The 19,925-nt window shown below is 37.0% G+C and overlaps 1 protein-coding gene across 1 annotated transcript in view; it reads left to right on the top strand.

The window, feature by feature from the left end:
• SPTA1 (spectrin alpha, erythrocytic 1) overlaps positions 1-19,925 on the top strand; it is a 97,905-nt gene that overhangs the window by 58,793 nt on the left and 19,187 nt on the right. The window contains exons 33-42 of the mRNA XM_064370743.1: positions 227-358; positions 874-1,011; positions 1,176-1,280; positions 2,332-2,540; positions 3,682-3,802; positions 4,373-4,494; positions 5,771-5,903; positions 14,323-14,421; positions 15,124-15,292; positions 15,896-15,972. Of these exons, the coding sequence (XP_064226813.1) occupies positions 227-358; positions 874-1,011; positions 1,176-1,280; positions 2,332-2,540; positions 3,682-3,802; positions 4,373-4,494; positions 5,771-5,903; positions 14,323-14,421; positions 15,124-15,292; positions 15,896-15,972 (1,305 nt within the window). The remainder of the gene's footprint in view (positions 1-226; positions 359-873; positions 1,012-1,175; positions 1,281-2,331; positions 2,541-3,681; positions 3,803-4,372; positions 4,495-5,770; positions 5,904-14,322; positions 14,422-15,123; positions 15,293-15,895; positions 15,973-19,925) is intronic.

The raw sequence follows: 19,925 nt of genomic DNA, 5'->3' as shown, positions 1-19,925 counted from the left end.
GAGCTTGTTGGTTGGATAATCATCACCTTTGTTACTCTAACACTTTCTGACTCTTGAGACTACCATGCCCACTCTCAGAGACTTAAGACTCTGATGTGGAGCAGGTTCTTCAGAAGTCACCATCACCTTGGTCATGATAGAAATATCACCCCTTCCTTTTAACTATAATTTACCTTATCTTGTCTCCCTAAATAAAAATATAATTTCTGTTTTGTTTTCCCTTCAGAGGAAATACCTGAAACACCAGACCTTTGCAAATGAAGTCCATGGCCGAGCTGACCAGGTGGATGGCGTTATCAACCTGGGGAACTCCCTGATTGAGCGGAGCGCTTGTGATGGCAATGAAGAGGCCGTGAAGGTAAAGCTCAGGATGAGTTTTGGGCTACAAAGGCAAAGAGGAATCGTATACTCTTTCAATGTTCCATGAGTAGAGATATAAAATATGTTCTGTGACCATGTCACAGAAGAACAGTCTTCCCTCTGATGGTTGCACAAAGAAGGAGAAAAGCAGTGATGCCCAGTCCTTATTACTCCCATCATACTCAGTACCTGGAACTCTAAGAAAGCTTTTGGCTTAATCCCAAAGTCTTATGCTTGTTTTACGTTTTCTATCCCTTCTGCCAATAGTCTTTTGGCATTTGGGTGTCAGTCTCTTTACTCAACACAGGACCCTTTTTTCAAACTTTCTCTTTTGTCCAACAACCCCTATTGTTTTTCCAGATTAAGTATAACTGGTTTGAAATGTATGACATTCAAGTATCAATAAATTTTGGCTAGTCCCTGCCTTCACAGCCTTCCTACATTATTCTCTCAAGTAGTTACAGGACCCAGGATCCAAAAGATTGTAATGACTCCTCACTGTGCTTGGGTTAGGAGCAACTGAAAGAGCTGAAGGAACATTGGGATCACCTGCTTGAGAGAACAAATGACAAAGGGCAGAAGCTCGATGAGGCCAGTCGTCAACAGAGGTTCAACACAAGCATCCGGGACTTTGAGTTCTGGCTCTCAGAGGTAATTGCACAAGAGTTTAATACATACTTGTCAGACAAATGAATTTATACATGGGCAATTTCCTTGACCTTTCTTGAGGAAAGTCTGGGGACATAGCTGCTAATCTTATTCTCCTTAAAGGTAGTTTCACCTGGCAGCTTTATTACTTATATCTGTATTTCCAGGCAGAGACATTGCTGGCCATGAAAGATCAAGCCAGGGACTTGGCTTCAGCAGGAAACCTACTCAAGAAGCATCAGCTATTGGAGACGGAGATGATGGCTCGAGAGGTAAGTAGTGCTGGCATCCCACTCTTCTGGGCAGAATAGAAATGTTTCTGGCTTTTCTCCCTCCTGTCTTAGGAGATCAGTTGAAAACACAGCCTTGCAAAATTGTTCTTAGTGTTCTCAACCAGCAGTCATTTTAATTGGGTAAAATTAATGGCCTATGAAGCCATTAAAACTGTCACTGATAATCAATTATCACTAAACTATAGACGCTAAGATTCCAGGAAGTAGACCCTAAAAACTATCTTTTTTATCTTTTACTGATGCATACATATAAACCAATTATCTTTCAAACTATGTATTTAATCTGGTCTTTGAAAGAAAGTGGATGTTTATAAAATGACAAACAAAAAGTCAAATTGGGGCATGTGAAATGAAGTTGAACTACACCCTGGAAATCCTGTCAAGGATTCCAGTTGCATCCTAATACCAACCAAAAATTTGTCCTGACAGCAGTGATAAAAATCCTGACAGTTGTTAATTTTATACTAAAGAATTTTATAATTATCAGTTACACTTGATAATACAGATACACACAGAAGAGGAAGAAGTCAAAGGTCTTGGGACTTGGTGATGTTTCCTATGACATCACTCAGGGGCTAGGTTAGAATAGGAGTAGACACAGAAGAGACAGGTGTGTTTAATGGGCAGCTAAGATTGTTACCAACAGAGTAGTTCTTGTTGAATATTTAATCAATCTGTCAAAGTCAGTACTGTGAAGGAATACAGTTTTGTATGGGGACAAACAATTGCCCACCACGATTTTCTTTTTTTAATTGGGAACAGAAGGCAAATACTGAAAACATCAGAAAGAGAAACAGGACCCAGAGGCTACATGTACAGTTTGAATAATGTGGCCATGCTATCACTATTCCTTTCACATATGGCCTTCTCCAATCTGCACATATGCTAACACATATAACACATAATCAAATTCCATATCTTTAAAACCAATGTATTTGACCCAATCTTTGAGCCAGACCACCATTGTTAAAGTGTGAGATCTGAGTAATGCCTGTACTATGCTGTTCACTGAGTATCCTGGGACTTTTAGGATGCACTCAAGGACCTGAATACATTGGCTGCAGATCTGCTCTCCAGTGGGACTTTCAATGTTGACCAGATTACGGAGAAAAGAGATAGTGTCAACGAGCGTTTCCTGAATGTCCAAGACTTGGCAGCTGCACACCATGAAAAACTGAAAGAGACCTATGCCTTGTTCCAGTTCTTCCAGGATCTAGATGATGAGGAATCCTGGATACAGTATGTGCCACCAGCTCAAAATGTGTAGATAATTCAAGAGAGTAGATAATCGACCAAACTTGTTCCAACGTGTGCTGAAATGAAATGTGTAATTGTTTCTTGAAATTAGTATTACTTCATTTTTGCCTCAGCTTAAAGTTAACATTAGTTTTATTTTTTTCCCAAATTTCCTTACTGTATTCAAGCCAGAGAAAGGCAGGTGTGGAGGAAGTGAGGAGCAGTTAACATACATGACAGGATCTATCTAGAAGCCATCTGCGTTTGTTCTAGATAGTTCATAGAATGATATGCAGTCCTCACAGAGACAGGTGGGCATTTACACAGCTGATCAGATCCTTGTCATGATTCTTTTTATATCCAGTGTATCTTATATGACACTGAGTTGGACACTCAATAGAGAATGTTACTAAGTGTCTGCCATGGTTTCATTACTCATTCTATTTTTGTTGTAAAATATGATTGAGAAAATCTTAGCAAATCACATTATTTTGCCCACTTCCTATTTAACCTGCCTCATCACGCTTCTCTTCTACAAAGCTGCTGATTCTTATGAGTAATCAATAAATTAGAGGGAAGCACAGTGCATGGAGCAATAAATAATATGTTTTAAAAATATTTTTGGAAACCATAAGACAGAATAATCTTGTCCATGTAGTCTTTGTGCTTCATGGTGACACTCAAACATTTTACACTTGGAAGCATCCCAACTGCCGTGACTACTATAAAATCAGCTCTTTATACCCATTCTATCTTAATTTATTATTGGTATTAATAGACAAAAATAAAACCCACAGAGATCATATATAATTTTCACATTTTTTGGAAAAAGGAAACATTAGTGTATATTCTTGAGCGAAAAAGAGAAGATATACAGGTGGACAGGCAAAAGGACTAATGCAAAGGCTGTTACAATTGTGCATATGGTGGAGATCAGTATGTTATTTTAATTTGTATTAGCTAAGTCAGAAGTTTTACTGCAAGCCTCTTCCATTAATTATATTTTTGGTCATTGGCAACAGACTATTAAAGAATTTACAACCACCCTAACTACCAGCAACACACATACTCTTAGAAAACCATTGCTGTAGGGTGACCTTAGATGTCTAGACTCCAAACTTTCTGTTTTCTTTCTTGATTCCAGAGAGAAGTTGATACAAGTGAGCTCCCGGGACTGTGGGAGAGATCTTCAGGGCGTTCAGAACTTGCTGAAAAAGCACAAACGCCTAGAGGGGGAGCTGGTGGCACATGAGCCTGCTATCCAGGTAGGAATAGAATACCAGACCTGAAAATATAGAAATCATCTCACAGCAACCCCTCGTGTTACAGATAAATAAGAGGGTGCTATAAAATGTGAAAGTAAGATGTCAAGGCCAGAGAGAATTGGCTAAAGAGTTTACAAATATTCTTTTCTCTTCCACATTTAGTATCCTATAAAAGGAGCATTTCTAACCACTCCTGGGCAGTGATTGACAAATGGGATGCAGGTTGGGACATCTGGGAAAACTGTACTTGAGCCATCTGGGAGCAAGGCAACTCTGAGTCTGACCTGGCAACAGGATTACCCTGTGACCATGAATAGACCAGAAAGCAGATTATGGAGAGTAGCCTAGTGCAAGTACTGATATATTTGCCAAAATACTTGGGACAGGTTAGCATAGTAAATCTTGCTGCAGCTTTCATTATTCTCCCTGGACTTTCAGGACCCTCAGAAAGTCACGTGGAGTTTATAAATAATCTGGAGGGTAGGATGAGCCGGATACTTTGCTAAGGAACTGTGGCTAAATGGGGAGAGATTATGGAGTAATGCAACATGAATGGGGGGTGTTCTTCAGAATGTGCTGGATATGGCGGAGGAGCTGAAAGACAAGGCTGCTGTGGGGCAAGAGGAGATCCAGTTGCGGCTGGCTCAGTTTGTTGAACATTGGGAGAAGCTCAAAGAGTTGGCCAAGGCCCGGTGAGTGGGGTATAGAAGGCCCAGTTCTCTTCCTGGATTTTGGTTATTGGGCAGGTGTTGGGAGGATACTTAAGTGCCTGCTCAGCATTGTCTACTCTCCCCAACTACCTGTCTACCTCGTTAAGTCACTTCTCAAATGCCAAGTCTACCATGAAGCTTTCCCCCATATACTCCAGGAACAGTGATCACTGCCTCTGTTCTAAATCTACCTCTCCTTCTGCATTTACATGAAGCTTTTATTACTGTTTTCCTACATGTGTTATCCTTCATATCAAGTTATTAGCCACACATCTCTTTTATCTCCCAGTTTTTATATTATATGCAGCCCTTGGATGAAGAATTATTTTTCCCTATAGCCATATAGCCAGTTCGAACCCCATACGCAATGTATTAGTTCGTTCTCACATTGCTATAAAGAACTACCTGAGACTGGGTAATTTACGAAGAAAAGAGCTTTAATTCACTCACGGTTTCATAGACTCTACAGGAGGCATGACTGGGAAACCTCTGGAAACTTACAGTAATGGCAGAAGGCAAAGTGGAAACAAGCACATCTTACCAAGGCAGAACAGGGGGTTGAGGTGGGGGGTGGGTGCTGAACACTTTTAAATCATCAGGTCTTGTGAGAACTCACTACCACGAAAACAGCAAGAAGGAAATCTGCCCCCGTGATCCATTCACCTCCCACCAGGTCCCTCCCCTGACACGTAGGGATTGCAGTTCGAGATGAGATTTGGGTGGGGACGTGGAGCCAGACCATATCACACATAGAGCCAAATATGATATGTTTTGTCTGTGATTCCATTGTCTGTTGCTTATAGGAAGACTTTTTTTTTCCCTGGGGAGATAAAAGGGAGATTCTGGCACTATGTGGTTCTTCATCATAAAAGAAAGAAGGCAGTACTCAGAGTAGAAAGAGACATTGTATCACTGCTGATATTCTTCAACACTGAAGTCACCATTTCCTTTTTGTTTTGTTTTGTTTTGTTTTGTTTTGTTTGTTTGTTTTTGACCAGGGTTTCCTCTCTCCAACAAAGTTTCCTAGAGAATAGATGGTGTCACAAAATGAACTTCTAGGGCAGGAGTCTCCTCCATTTTGCAGCAGATCTTCACCACTGACCAGTAGGCACATAACATATTGTGTCGAGGCCCAGTTTAACTGTGGCTACCTTTTGAGAATAAGCTGATTTGTCTTAATGAGATTGTGCCACCCATTGTACTCCCACTGCTTACCAGTTTGTTCTTCTCCTCAATGGGGCTTGCCACTCTGTTATAGAGGACTTCAGTTGGAAGAATCCCTAGAATACTTGCAATTCATGCAGAATGCTGAGGAAGAGGAAGCTTGGATCAATGAAAAGAATGCTATGGTTGCCCGAGGGGATTCTGGAGATACATTAGCTGCTACTCAGGTGAGGAACAGGCAGAATGGATTCTTTTTCTTCTCTTCAATTTGATTCTTTTCCTAGGTAGTCAGTGTTTTTACCTGTAATATTAAGACCTTTTTCTAGTGAAAGAAGATGAAGGAAAATGACTAATCCTGACAGTTTTACATATAAAAAGTTAAAGTCCAAGGATGTAAGTGACTTGCCCAAGATTATGGAACCAGCCAGATCTGAAGGCAGGACTCAGATCTTAATTCCATAATCTGTGATCTGTCTGTGAGTCAAAGACATCATGGTTAAAGACCTTTCCTTACAAGTTAGATTCTTTGCAGATTGTAGATTTTGTAAAGATTCCCTTAAATCCTCATGTTACACTGATCTGAAAATTCTTCTTATGTCTGGACATTGGCCGAAGTTTCAATAAAATATAATTGTAGGAAGAAGGGCCTACTGGACAAAATAGTTCCACAGTTTATAGACATCCTTTTAAATGCAGGGTGGGGTTTCTCAATAAAGAAATGAACAAGTAATCAGTGTGATCTTGAGTTCATGTAAATTTTGACAGCTTTTGAGAGAGTGATTACAAAATAATAATGTTATTAGGAGCTTGGGAACTGTGTCTAGTAACCCTAAAAATTGGGATTTACCAAGAACTCTTTGTAGAGATTTATTCACTTTAACGTAATGACATAAGGAAAGGCTTAGACTTGCAAAAAATGTAGCTTAAAGCCTATACAGCATATGATTCCAATTATCTGCTCCTCTTATCTGTAAGTCTTTTGGATCATGTGTGGGCACCTCACTGCACATGTTCAAGCATTTTAAGGCTTCCTATCAAATGCTCTCAAAGGCTTCCCTTTCTTTAAAACAACTTTTTGTTTTGAGAATTAAAGATTTATATGCAGTTATAAGAAATAATACAGAGAGATCTCATGTGTCCTTTACCAAGTTTTCTCCAATGGAAACATCAAGGAAAACAGTATATCATAAATGGGATATTGACATTGTCAAGATTCAGTTAAGATTCAGAAGGCTACCATCAACACAAAAATCGCTGATGTTGCTTTTTTGTAACCACCTCCTCTCCCTTCCTCTTTAATCTGTGACAACCACTAATCTGTTCTACATTTCCATAAGTTTGTCATTTCGGCTCCTATACAAATGAACACATATAGTATGTAACTTTTGAAGATTGGCCTTTTCCCTCATCACTGAACTCCAGTGATTAATTATGGTTATTGTGTGTAACGATAGTTCATCCCTTCTTATTGCTGAGCAGTATCGTGGTATATCACAGATGAACCACTCACCTGTTGAGGGGCATGTGGGTTGTTTCCACTTTTTGATGACTGTGAGAAAGCTATTATAAATACTTATGCACATATTTTAATGCAAACATCAATCTATTTCTCTGGGATAAATGTTCAGGACTCCAATCACTGAACCATATGGTAACTGCCTATTTAGTTTTGGACCAAAAAAAAAAAAAGCAAAATTGTTTTCCTGTTTATATGGCTATAACATTTTACATTCCTGCCAACAATGCATAAATGATGCAGTTTCTCTTATATCCCTGCTAGCATTTTGTGTTGTCACTACTTTTATTTTAGCCATTCAAATAGATGTAAAATGATACATTGTAGTTTGTATATGCATTTTCTTAATGACTAATGATGTCTTACATTTTTTATGTGTTTATTTGACATCTGTATATTTTTTTCAGGGAACTGTCTCTTTGTTCATTTTCTAATTGAATTGTTAGTTTGTTCACTTTGATTTGTTTTATTCTGAAAAGAACACTTAACATGAGATCTACTGTCTTAATATATTAGTACGTGTATAACATATTATTGTTGACTATAGGTACGATGTTGTGCGGGAGAACTCTAGAGCATCTTCATCTCGCTTGACTGTAATTTATGCTTTATGATTAGTAAAACTTCAATATTTTTTCTCCACCCTGGTAATTACTATTCCAGTCTTTGATTTTATAAATTTGTCTAGTGGAATCATGTAGCATGTGTCTTTTTATAACTGGTTTATTTTGCTTAGCGTAATGTCCTCGAGTTTCATTTATGTTGTTATATATTGCAGAACTTTCTTCTTTTTTAAGACTAAATGGAATTTTATTGCATGAATATACCAGACATTTTTCATCCACTCATCTGTTGATGGACATTTAGGTTGTTTTTATATGTTGGCTATTGTTAATAATGCTGCAATGAACATAAGCATGCTAATATCTTATTGAGAGTCTTATTTTGGTACTTTTGGATAAATGCACAGAAATAGAATTACTGGATCATAAGGTAGTCTTATTTTAAATGTTCTGAAGAATAGTCACGTTGTTTTCCATAACAGCTGTGCCATTTTGCATTGTCACTAACAATGTGAAAGGGTTTCAATTTCTGCATATCCTTACTAACACTGGTCTTTTGTTTTTTGTTAATAGCCATCCTGGCAGGTGTGAGGTGATATCTCATTGTGGTTTAATTTGCATTTTCCTAATGATTAGTAACCTGAAACATCTTTTCATATACCTGAGGGGCATTTACATGCCTTTTTGGATAATTTTCTATTAAAATTCTTAGCTCATTTTTATTTATTTTTTAAATTTATTTATTTCAATAGTTTTTGAGGTACAGGTGGTTTTGGTTACATGGATAAGTTCTTGAGATATCTAAAATTCTGGTACACTTATCACCCAAGCAGTGTACACTATATCCAATATGTAGTCTTTATCTCTCACCCCTTTCCCATGCTTTCCCTCAAGTACTCTAAGTCCATTATATCATTTTTATGCCTTTTCATCCTCAAAGCTTAGCTCCTACTTATAAATGAGAACATAAGATACTTGATTTTCCATTCCTGAGTTACTTCACTTAGAGTGGCCCCCAGTTCTATCTAGGTCACTGAAAATGCCATTATTTTGTTTCATTTTGGGGCTGAGAACTATTCTGTGATGTATATATACCACATTTTCTTTTTCCACCCATTAGTTGGGCATTTAAGTTAGTTCCATATTTTTGCAATGGCAAATTGTACTGCTGTAAACAGAAGTATGCATGTGTCTTTTTCGTGAATGACTCTTTTCCTTTGGGTAGATATCCAATAGTGGGATTGCTGGATGGAATGGTAGTTCTACTTTTAGTTCTTTAAGAAATCTCCATACATTTTTTATAGTGGTTGTACTAGTTTACATTTTCACCAGCAGTGTAAGAGTGTTCCTTTTTACCACATCTATACCAACATCTATTATTTTTTAACTTTTGAATTATGGCCATTCTTTCAGGAGTAAGGTGATATCTCATTGTGGTTTTAATTTGCATGTCCCTGCTAAGTAGTGATATTAAGCATTCTTTTCACTCGTGTTTTTTGTTTGTTTGTTTGTTTTTAGCAATAATGGAGCTTTTTATTTCATTTACATGGAAATACCTACAGAGACAGTCACAAACATACAAAATAATTGGCCTCAAACTATTTTACACACTTGTTTTTTTCTTTTTCTTTTTTATTATTATGCTTTAAGTTCTGGGGTACATGTGGAGATTGTGCAGGTTTGTTACATAGGTATACACATGCCATGGTGGTTTGCTGCATCCATCCCACTGTCATCTACATTAGTTCTTTCTCCTAATGTTATCCCTTCCCAATCCCCCCACTCCCTCCTGTTCCTCTCCTAGCTATCCCACCCCACAACAGGCCCTGGTATGTGATGTTCTCCTCCTTATGTCCATGTGTTCTCATAGGTCAACACCCGCTTATGAGGGTGAACATGTGGTGTTTGGTTTTCTGTTCTTGTGTCAGTTTGCTGAGAATGATGGTTTCCAGCTTAATACATGTCCCTGCAAAGGACATGAACTCATCCATTTTTATGGCTGCATAGTATTCCATGGTGTATATGGGCCACATTTTCTTTATCCAGTCTATCATTGATGGGCATTTGGTTGGTCCCAAGTTGTAGCTATTGTAAACAGTGCCACAATGAACATATATGTGCATGTGTTTTTATAATAGAAAAATTTATAATCCTTTAGGTATATACCCAATAATGGGATTGCTGGGTCAAATGGTATTTCTAGTCTAGATCCTTGAGGAATCGCCACACTGTCTTCCACAATGGTTGAACTAATTTACACTCCTACCAACAGTGTAAAAGCATTCCTATTTCTCCACATCCTCTCCAACATCTGTTGTCTCTTGATTTTTTAATGATTGCCATTCTAACTGGTGTGAGATGGTATCTCAATGTGGTTTTGATTTGCGTTTCTCTAATGACCAGTGATGATGAGCATTTCTTCATATGTTCGTTGGCTGCATAAATGTCTTCTCTTGAGAAGTATCTGTTCATATCCTTTGCCCATTTTTGATGGGGTTGCTTTTTCTTGTAAATTTGTTTAAGTTCCTTATAGATTCTGAATATTAGCCCTTTGTCAGGTGGGTATATTGTAAAAATTTTTTTCCATTTTGTTGGTGGCCAGTTTACTCTAATGATTGTTTCTCTTGCTTTGCAGAAGCTCTTGTTTAGTTAGATCCCATTTGTGTATTTTGGCTTTTGTTTCCGTTGCTTTTGGCATTTTAGTCATGAAGTCCTTGCCTCTGCCTATGTCCTGAATGGTATTGCCTAGGTTTTCTTCTAGGATTTTTATGATGTTAGGTTTTATGTTTAAATCTTTAATCCATCTGGAGTTAATTTTTGTATAAGGTGTAAGGAAGGGGTCCAGTTTCAACTTTCTGCATATACCTAGCCAGTTTTCCCAACACCATTTATTAAACAGGGAATCCTTTCCCCATTAATTGTTTTTGTCAGGTTTGTCAAAGATCAAATGGTTGTAGATGTGTGACATTACTTCTGAGGCCTCTGTTCTGTTCCATTGGTCTATATCTCTGTTTTGGTACTAGTGCCATGCTTTTTGATTACTGTAGTTTTAGGTATAGTTTGAAGTCAGGTAGTGTGATGCCTCTATCTTTATTTTTTTGATTAGGATTGTCTTGGCTACCTTCAGAAGCCTGCTTCTGTCAGTTCATCAAACTCATTCTCCATCCAGTTTTGTTCCCTTGCTGGTGAGGAGTTGTGATCCCTTGGAGGAGAAGAGGCATTCTGGTTTTTGGTGATTTCAGCCTTTTTGCACTGGTTTCTTCCCACTTCATGGATTTATCTCCCTTTGATCTTTGAAGTTGGTGACTTTCAGATGGCATCTCTGAGTGGACGTCCTTTCTGTTGATGTTGAAGCTATTTCTTTATGATTTTTAGTCTTCCTTCTAATAGTCAGGTCCCTCTGCTGCAGGACTTCTGGAGGTCCACTTCAGACCCTGCTTGCCTGGGAATCACCTACGGGGGCTGCAGAACAGCAAAGATTGCCACCTGTTCCTTCCTCTGGTAGCTTCGTCCCAGAAGGGTACCCACCAGATGTGAGCCAGATCTGTACTGTATGACGTGTCACATTTGTTTTTAGCCCATTTTTAAATCAAGTTATTAGGGTTTTTTAAATTTTATTTTTTATTTACTTTTTAGTATTGAGTTATGTTAGTTCCTTATATATCTTAGTTATTAACCCCTTATCAGAGAAATAGTTTATAAGTATTAACTCTCATTCTGTGGGTTTCCTTTTCACTCTGTTGATTGTTTCCTTTGCTGCACAGAAGTTTTAGCTTTATATACTCCCACTTGTTTACTTTTTTCTTTTCGTTGCCTGTGCTTTTAGTGTCATGTCTATTTAATCATTGCCAAGACCAATATCATGAAGCTTTTACCCTATGTTTTCTTTCAGGAGTTCTACAGTTTCAAGACTTAACATTTAAGTCTTTAGTCAATTTTGAGTTGATTCTTGGGTATGGCATAAGGATTTTATTTCATTATTCTGCAAGTGAATAGCAGTTTTCCTAGCACTATTTGTAAAAGAAACTGTCTATTGACCATTGTATATTTTTGGCACTGTTATCAAACATCAGTTGACTATGTGTACATGGGTTTATTTTTTGGATCTCTGTTCTGTTTTATTCATCTATGTGTGTTTCTATGCCAGTATCATACTTTTAATTATTGTAGCTTTTTAACATATTTTAAAGTCAGGAAGTGTAATACCTTTAGTTTTGTTCTTCTTTGTCAAGATTGATTTGACTACTTGTCATCTTTTCCAAAAAAAATTTTAGAATTGATTTTTCTATTACTGTAAAAAATGCCATTGGGATTTTAATAGGTATTTCATTGCCTCTGTATGTCACCGTGGGTAGTATTCACATTTCAAACATATTGAATCTTCTAATCCATGAACAAAGAATGTTTTTCCATTTGTTTATGCCTTCTTTAATTTCTTTTATCAATGTTATCTAGTTTTCAGTGTATGAGCTTTCACCTCCTTAGTTACATTTATTTTTATATATTTTATTCTTTGATGTGATTGTAAAAGGAATTATTTTCTTAATTTCTTTTTCAGATAGTTTATTGTTAGTTTATAATTTCTAAACTGACTGTTATGTTTTGAGTTTTGTTCTGTAACTTTGCTGATTGGTTTACTAGTTCTAACAGTTTTTTTTTATGGAGTCTTCAGAGTCGTCTGTATTTAAGATTATATCACTTGCAAACAAAGACAGTTTTACTTCTTCCTTTCTTATTTAGATGACTTTTACTAGGACTTCCAGTACTATGTTGAATAGAAATAGTGAGAGCGAGCATCTTTGCCTTGTTCATAATCCTAGAGGAAAAACTTGTTTCACCATTAAATGTTATGTTAGCTGTGGGCATTTAATACGTGTACTTTATCACATTGAGGTAATATCCTTCTGTTCTTAGTTTGTTGATGGTTTTTATCATCAATGAGTGCTGAATTCTGTCATTTTTTTTCAGAATCTATTGAGATGATGATGTAGTTTTATCTTTTATTGTGACAATGTGTTGTCACATATAGTGATCTGCATATGTTGAACCATCCTTGCATCCCAGGGATAAATTCCACTTGTTTGTGGTATATAATAATTTAAATGTGCTGTTGCAATCTGTATGCTAGTATTTTGCTGAGGAGTTTTGCATCTATGTTAAATAAGAATATTAGCTGCTCTGTATATATTCAGATAGATAGATAGGTCAAGAGAGACAAACTGTATCTATCTATCTATCTGTCTATCATCTATCTAGAATTATTGCCTGGCTTTGGTATCAGGGTAATTCTGGCTTTGTGACGGTGTTTAGAAATGTTCCCTCCTCTTACATTTTTCAAAACAGTTTGAGAAGAATTGGTATTAATTATTTAAATGTTTGATTTAATTCATCAGTGAAGCCATCTGGTTTTGGGATTTTCTTTGTTGAGAGGTTTATTTCTGATTCAGTCTCCATACTAGTTATAGATTTATTTGGACTTTCTTCATGATTTAGTCTTGGTAAGTTGTCTGTTTCTAGGAATTTATTTTCTCTAGATTTTCTAGTTTATTGGCATATAATTGTTTTAATAGTTTCTTGTGATCACTATTATTTCTTTGACATTGGTTCTATTGTTTCTCCTTTTATTTTTGAATTTGTTATTTGAAAATAGAAGGTGAATGTGAAGATGTTAAAGAGACTTTATTTCATGCGGTATACATATATAAAAATGTGATTCATTCAGGCATTCAGTCATACAAAGTCAATTGCCTTTTCAATATTAATTTACAGTTTCTTCAAAACTATGAAATGTAATACAGTTATAACATATAATGTACTTCATCTTGTTTTACAATTAGTAACCATCTTATTTTAGTGCCTCAACATCATGAACTGAAAGCTCTTTTATTTTCAAAATGGATTTGAAAAAGCATAATAATAGTCATAGAAATTGTTTCTTCCTTTAGCCTGAGTTACTATGTTGTACAGAAAAAAACATTGACAGAGTGCTTTTATGCTAAGAGGGAGATGAAAGCAGCAGTGGGAGCAGTGGCAGTGATGGGTGCTCGTGTTGATGGTGATGATGGGCTTATATAGATATTTCTCTGGAAAGTACAACAGAAGACAAAGTACCACTCTTCATGCTTCAGCCTCACTTCTGTTTTCATTCTGCCAGCTTTATAGACATCATGTTTCCAGAAAGCAGTCAGAGAAGACTTGGAGTGATAGTCAATGGCAGCTCCATGTTCTCATTCTCTCTCTTTAGGATCAGGGCTTAGTTTACAATGTTATTGATACTATTTTTTTTTCTGCTAGACACATTACTTCATTGAATTAGATAAACCTCAATATGGAGGAATCTCTATATATTACTTCAGTCAAAACGCTCATTCCAACATCAAAATAAGATAGCAGTCACATACAAAGTTAAGAGTGTCACTTGTATATCTTTGACTCTTTTTTCCGGTAAGTTGTAGTCATTGATAAGTGAGAATTTGAGAAAGCAATTGAGTATAGTTGTTCTGAATATGGATGAAAATAGATTTTCTAGTTTTGGATACCTTGATTCTCACTGATTCATTTATGCAGAGCTTGCTAAAGAAGCATGAAGCTTTGGAAAACGACTTTGCTGTCCATGAGACCCGAGTACAAAATGTGTGTGCACAAGGAGAAGACATCCTAAGTAAGGTGAACTAGTTAAGGAATTCCAGCTCAAACTTCCATTTTCCAAAAGAGACTGGCCCAAATATAGAAACATGGGCAGTGCTAATATCACATGCAGAACTTTAACAGTATCTTCTAAACTGCGTTTTGTTGTGGTGGTGGTTAGGAAACAATTATCTACTCAATTGCTGTAATTTTTTTTTCAAGTTTGTATACATACACATTTTAGTTTTCCTTAAATCCTTTGTTGACATTCTTGTTGTCTTATACAGAACATGGTGTTTATAAAAGTCTTATCACTAGCTTTGGTCATAGAATGTTATAATAATTTGAAGAAATTTCTTTCTAAGCCTCTAGGAAGGAAACCACACTGAAACTTCTTTTAAATTTGAGAATTATTTCTTTGTTTAAAAGTAGCTTTTTAAATAAATTGATCTAACTGCTATTAAGACCATTAAGCAGAGCAGAGATGACTCCCTACCTTCTAGAAACTTATACCAACTAAGAAGGTCACACTTATACAGAAATACATGAGAAGATCATCTAAATGCTGGAATGGAAATAACCTTCTTAGACATGAAAGAATAATAAAATAATTACATTAGACCAGAGGACTGTGGTTATATAATTTAAATAACAGAGATAAGTGCTGTCTATTGGTACTAAAGGATTCACATTTCTAGCCCTGCACATTCATAAATATGTTTGTCTCTCTCCTTCTCACAGGTTTTACAGGAGGAAAGTCAGAACAAAGAGATTTCTTCCAAGATAGAGGCTCTCAATGAAAAGACCCCTTCTCTGGCCAAGGCAATAGCTGCTTGGAAGTTGCAATTGGAAGATGATTATGCCTTTCAGGAATTCAACTGGAAGGCTGATGTGGTAGAGGCCTGGATAGGTATAACGTGTCAGGTCCAGGGTCCCTTGGGTTTCAGAAATCCTAATAAATCCCATGTGTACAATGGTCTCTGGGACTTTTCTCTTACCACATGAAAAGAGGTGTTTCCATCACTACCCATTCCTATCCTTTCTGGACAGAATTACACTTACATTTGTGTACATGCACGCACGTACACACACACACACACACACTGAGAGAGAGAACTATGCTGATGCAGTAACTATGTACCATAACTCCAGAGAACACATTTTTGGGGAATTGGAGATTTTGTGTGTGATATTCAGAAAGGGAAAGCCATAGCAAATTGTTCTAAGAAATAATCTAAACTGTTTGTTTGATTTACTTAACATTTATATCTAATTTACGATTTCTCCCTTTTTTTCTATGAAGTACTCAAAAACTCTCATGACCCTAGCTCTGTTTCATTTTTATCCTGCCTAAGAAGAAAAATGATCCATTGATCCCCACTGCTCACATATTCTAATGAATCATCAACTCTAAGAGTCAAGAAGCTTTCTTGTGCATTGTAAATATTCTCTTTCTCCTTACCATGACTCAAACAAGACCAACTGTCTTTCTCTTCTTATTTTTGCCTTTTAGCTGATAAGGAAACAAGCCTGAAGACCAATGGAAATGGTGCAGACCTTGGTGACTTCCTCACACTCCTGGCAAAACAGGTGAGACTGATAGATGTTAGGTAAGGCCAAGACCTGATTCACATAGAAGTTCATCCTCCATGATTATGTATTTCTGAATTTTTGGACTCTGTTGTGTGTAGCATCTGTAAGATTGTCCCTTCTTAATATTAATAATTTCCTCACTATTATTTTATCCTCTCTCTCTCATGAGTCTTGCTACTGGGTTTTCAGCATTTTGTTTTTAGAGAATCAACTTTCAGCTTTTAATTTTTCTCTTTTTTGTGTATTCTATTCCATTAATAACTTTTTATATTATTAACATTTTTTTGCTTTATTTGGGATTACTTTGATGTTTTCTTTTAATTTCTTGAAATGGATAATTCGATTATCAAAATTTTAGCCTTTTATCTTTTCTAATATATCAATTTTAAATATGTTCTTTCCCAAAGCAAAGCTTTAGCTGCATTCCACAAATTTTGTCATTTCTTTTGTCATTTAGTTAAATTTTTTTCTGAGATTTCTTATTTGATTTTTTTCTATTATCCATTTATCATTTGATAGTAAATTGTTTAATTTCAAATATTTGGGATTTTTCTCATTATCTGTTTGACATTTATATCTATTTTAATTCCACTATATTTAAAAAATATATTCTATATTATTCAGAAACTTGATTTATATCTAGCAATTGTCTATTTTATTGTATATTGTATGTACATTTGAAAAGGATGTGTATTTTTCAGTGGTTTATATTACCAACCAGATTTTCATTTTTAATCATATTGTTTAAATACTTTGTTATTTTTATAAATTTTGAGGTTAGGCTAAAAGTTGTGTTGACATTTTGAATTGTGAAATCATCTTATTGGATTGATACTTTTAATTATAAAATGTTCATCTTTATCTTGAATTATATTTCTTGATTTAAAGTCTACTTTTTCAGATACTAGTATACTGTGCTAACATTTTTTAGTGTCTGCAGAAATAACTATTTCCACCTTTAGGGCTTTAAAAAACATTTTTGTGTCTATATTTTGTATGTGTCTTTTATAAATATTATGTAGTTGAGTATTACTTTCTCTTTGATAAATTTATGGAAAGTGAGTCTGTTGATATTTAAAGTATTATAATTAACTCATGATTTTTGGTTTAAAGCTATAACTAAACACCCTCTGCCATCCAACCTCCTACTTCTTGGTCAGGGATTGAAATGATTCAGGACATAGTTTCAATTTCTTTGAGTACTCACTTTTTCACTTTGCCTCTATGGACTATCAGGCATTTCAATGGAAGCCCTTTAACCAGGGCTGCTTCTGCTTGATGGGTCCTGAAGTCAGCACTGTGTCACTACTGAAAACTCCAGTTAGGATCTGACATTTTTAGCTACCATTTCTGCTTGGCTTCTAGGACTTGTGTCCTGTAGAGTTTTGGCATCTGTAATGCTTTGAGGGGAAAAGACAACAAGATATTCACTATTTTTCTGCAGTTTCCTTGTTACAGCTTCTCAAATCCTGGCTACTACAGTTCCCTATTATGCCAATTTACGTCTCTTTATCTCCATGAGATTGTCAGATGCTCTGAGCAATGCTTACTCCTCAGCCTCTAATACTTCAATGTATAAGAACTTATACAGCTTATACTTCAAAGGGAAATTTGGAGAGACTATTATTCTGACTTCAGTGCTGTTCCCTTGTCTGGAATTTTAGTCCCTTGAGTTGTAGCTACCTAGGTTTCATTCTGATCCATTTCAAGCAGCTGACTTTTTGTACCTTTATCAAGCTGTTAATAAAGTTATCATCAAATACAAGCCACTCTATCAAAACTGAAAGGGGGACTTCCCAAATATTGTGTGATTTTGATATCAACATTTCTGCAAAAAAAAATATATTTGTATAATTGGCACATCTAGAAGGTCTTTTGTTAGTTTGTGTACTTCCAAGATCTCTAGTAGTACACTGCTACTAATTAGAACGAAGAATGTAGTAAGTAATATAAGAGAATCTTGGAAAGGTATGTGCTGTAGGAAATATTTGGTTTATATTGTGAAAATTTAGAATGTCATATCATACTCCAGTATTTCCTTAATATTAATGTATTAGTCCATTATCATTTTGCTAATGAAGACATACCCAAGACTGGGTAATTTATAAAGAATAGAAGTTTAATTGACTCACAGTTCAGCATGGCTGGGGAGGCTTCAGGATACTTACAATCATGGCAGAAGGGGAAACAAACACATCCTTCTTCACATGGTGGTAGGAAGGAGAAGTGCCAAGCCAAAGGAGGAAAAGCCCATTATAAAACTATCAGATCTCATGAGAACTCACTCACTGTCATAAGAAAAGCATGAGGATAACTGCCCTCATGATTAAATTATCTCCCACTGAGTCCCTCCCGTGACATGTGGGGACTATGAGAGCTATAATTCAAGATGAGATTTGGGTGGAGAGACAGCCAAACCATATTATTCCACCTCTGGGCCCTCCCAAATCTCATGTCCTCACGTTTCAAAACACAATTATGCCCTTCCAACAGTCTCCCAAAGTCTTAACTTATTCCAGCATTAACTCAAAAGTCTAGGTTCAAAGTTTCTGAGATAAGGTAAATCCCTTCTGTCCATGATTCTGTAAAATCAAAAGCAAGTTAGTTACTTCCTTAATACAATGGAGGTACATGCTTTGGGTAAATACCCTATTTCCAAATGGGATAAACTGGCCAAAACAAAGGGGCTACAGGCCTCATGCAAGTCTGAAATCCAATATGGCAGTCATTAAACTTTGAAGTTCCAAAATGATCTCTTTTGACTCTCTGTCCCACATCCAGGGCACAATGATGCAAGAGGTGGGCTCCCATAGCCTTGGACAGCTCCACCCTGTGGCTTTGCAGGGTACAGTACCCATCCCAGGTGCTTTCAATGGCTGGCATTGAGTGCCTGCAGCTTTTCCAGGTGCATGGTGCAAGGTGTTGGTGGATCTACCATTCTGCAGTCCGGAAGACAGTGGCCCTTTTCTCATAGCTCCACTAGGTAGTACCTCAGTGGGGACTCTGTGGGGGGCTCCAACCCCATGTTTCCCTTCTGTGCTGCCCTAGCAGAGGTTCTCCATGAGGACTCTGCCCCTGCAGCAGACTTCTGCCTGAACATCTAGGTGTTTCCATACATCCTCTGGAATCTAAGAGGCTCCCAAACCTCAATTCTTGACTTCTGTGCACCTGAAGGCTCAACACCACATGGAAGCTGCCAAGGTTTGAAACTTGCACCCTCGGAAGCCATGGCCTGAGTTGTACCTTGGCCCCTTTTAGCTACAGCTAGAACAGCTGAATGCAGAGCACCAAGTCACTAGGCTGCCCAAAGTAAGGGGCCCTGGGCCCATCCCAGGAAACCATTTTCCCCTCGTAAGCCTTGTAACCTGTGATGGGAGGGGCTGCCATGGAGCTTTCTGACATGCCCTGGAGACATTCCTCCTCCCATCCCTTGTCTTGGTGATAAACCTTCAGCTACTTGTTACTTATGCAAATTTCTGCAGCTGGCTTGAGTTTCTCCCCAGAAAATGCGTTTTGTTTTTCTATTGCATCATCAGGCTACAAACTTTCCAAACTCTTACATTCTGCTTCCTATTGAATGCTTTCCTGCTTAGAAATTTCTTTTGCCAGATACCCTAAATAATCTCTCTCAAGTTCAAAGTTCCACAGATCTCTAGGGCAGGGTAAAATGCTGCCAGTCTCTTTGCTAAAGCCTAGCAAGCAACACCTTTATTTCAGCTCCCAACAAGTTCCTCATCTCCATCTGAGACCACCACCTCCTGTACTTCATTGTCCATATCACTATCAGCAATTTCGTCAAAGCCATTTGACAAGTGTCTGGGAAATTCCAAATTTTACCACATCTTCCTGTCTTCTGAACCCTCCACATCTCTAGGAAGTTCCAAACCTTCACACACATTTCTGTCTTCCTCTGAGCCCACTAAACTGTTCTAAGCTCTGCTTGCCTAGGC

This window comes from Aotus nancymaae, unplaced genomic scaffold (assembly GCF_030222135.1).
Source record: "Aotus nancymaae isolate 86718 unplaced genomic scaffold, 86718_ANA_hifiasm-v0.15.2.pri h1tg000108l, whole genome shotgun sequence".
NCBI lineage: Eukaryota > Metazoa > Chordata > Mammalia > Primates > Aotidae > Aotus > Aotus nancymaae.
This window is presented reverse-complemented; position numbering and strand designations above follow the sequence as displayed.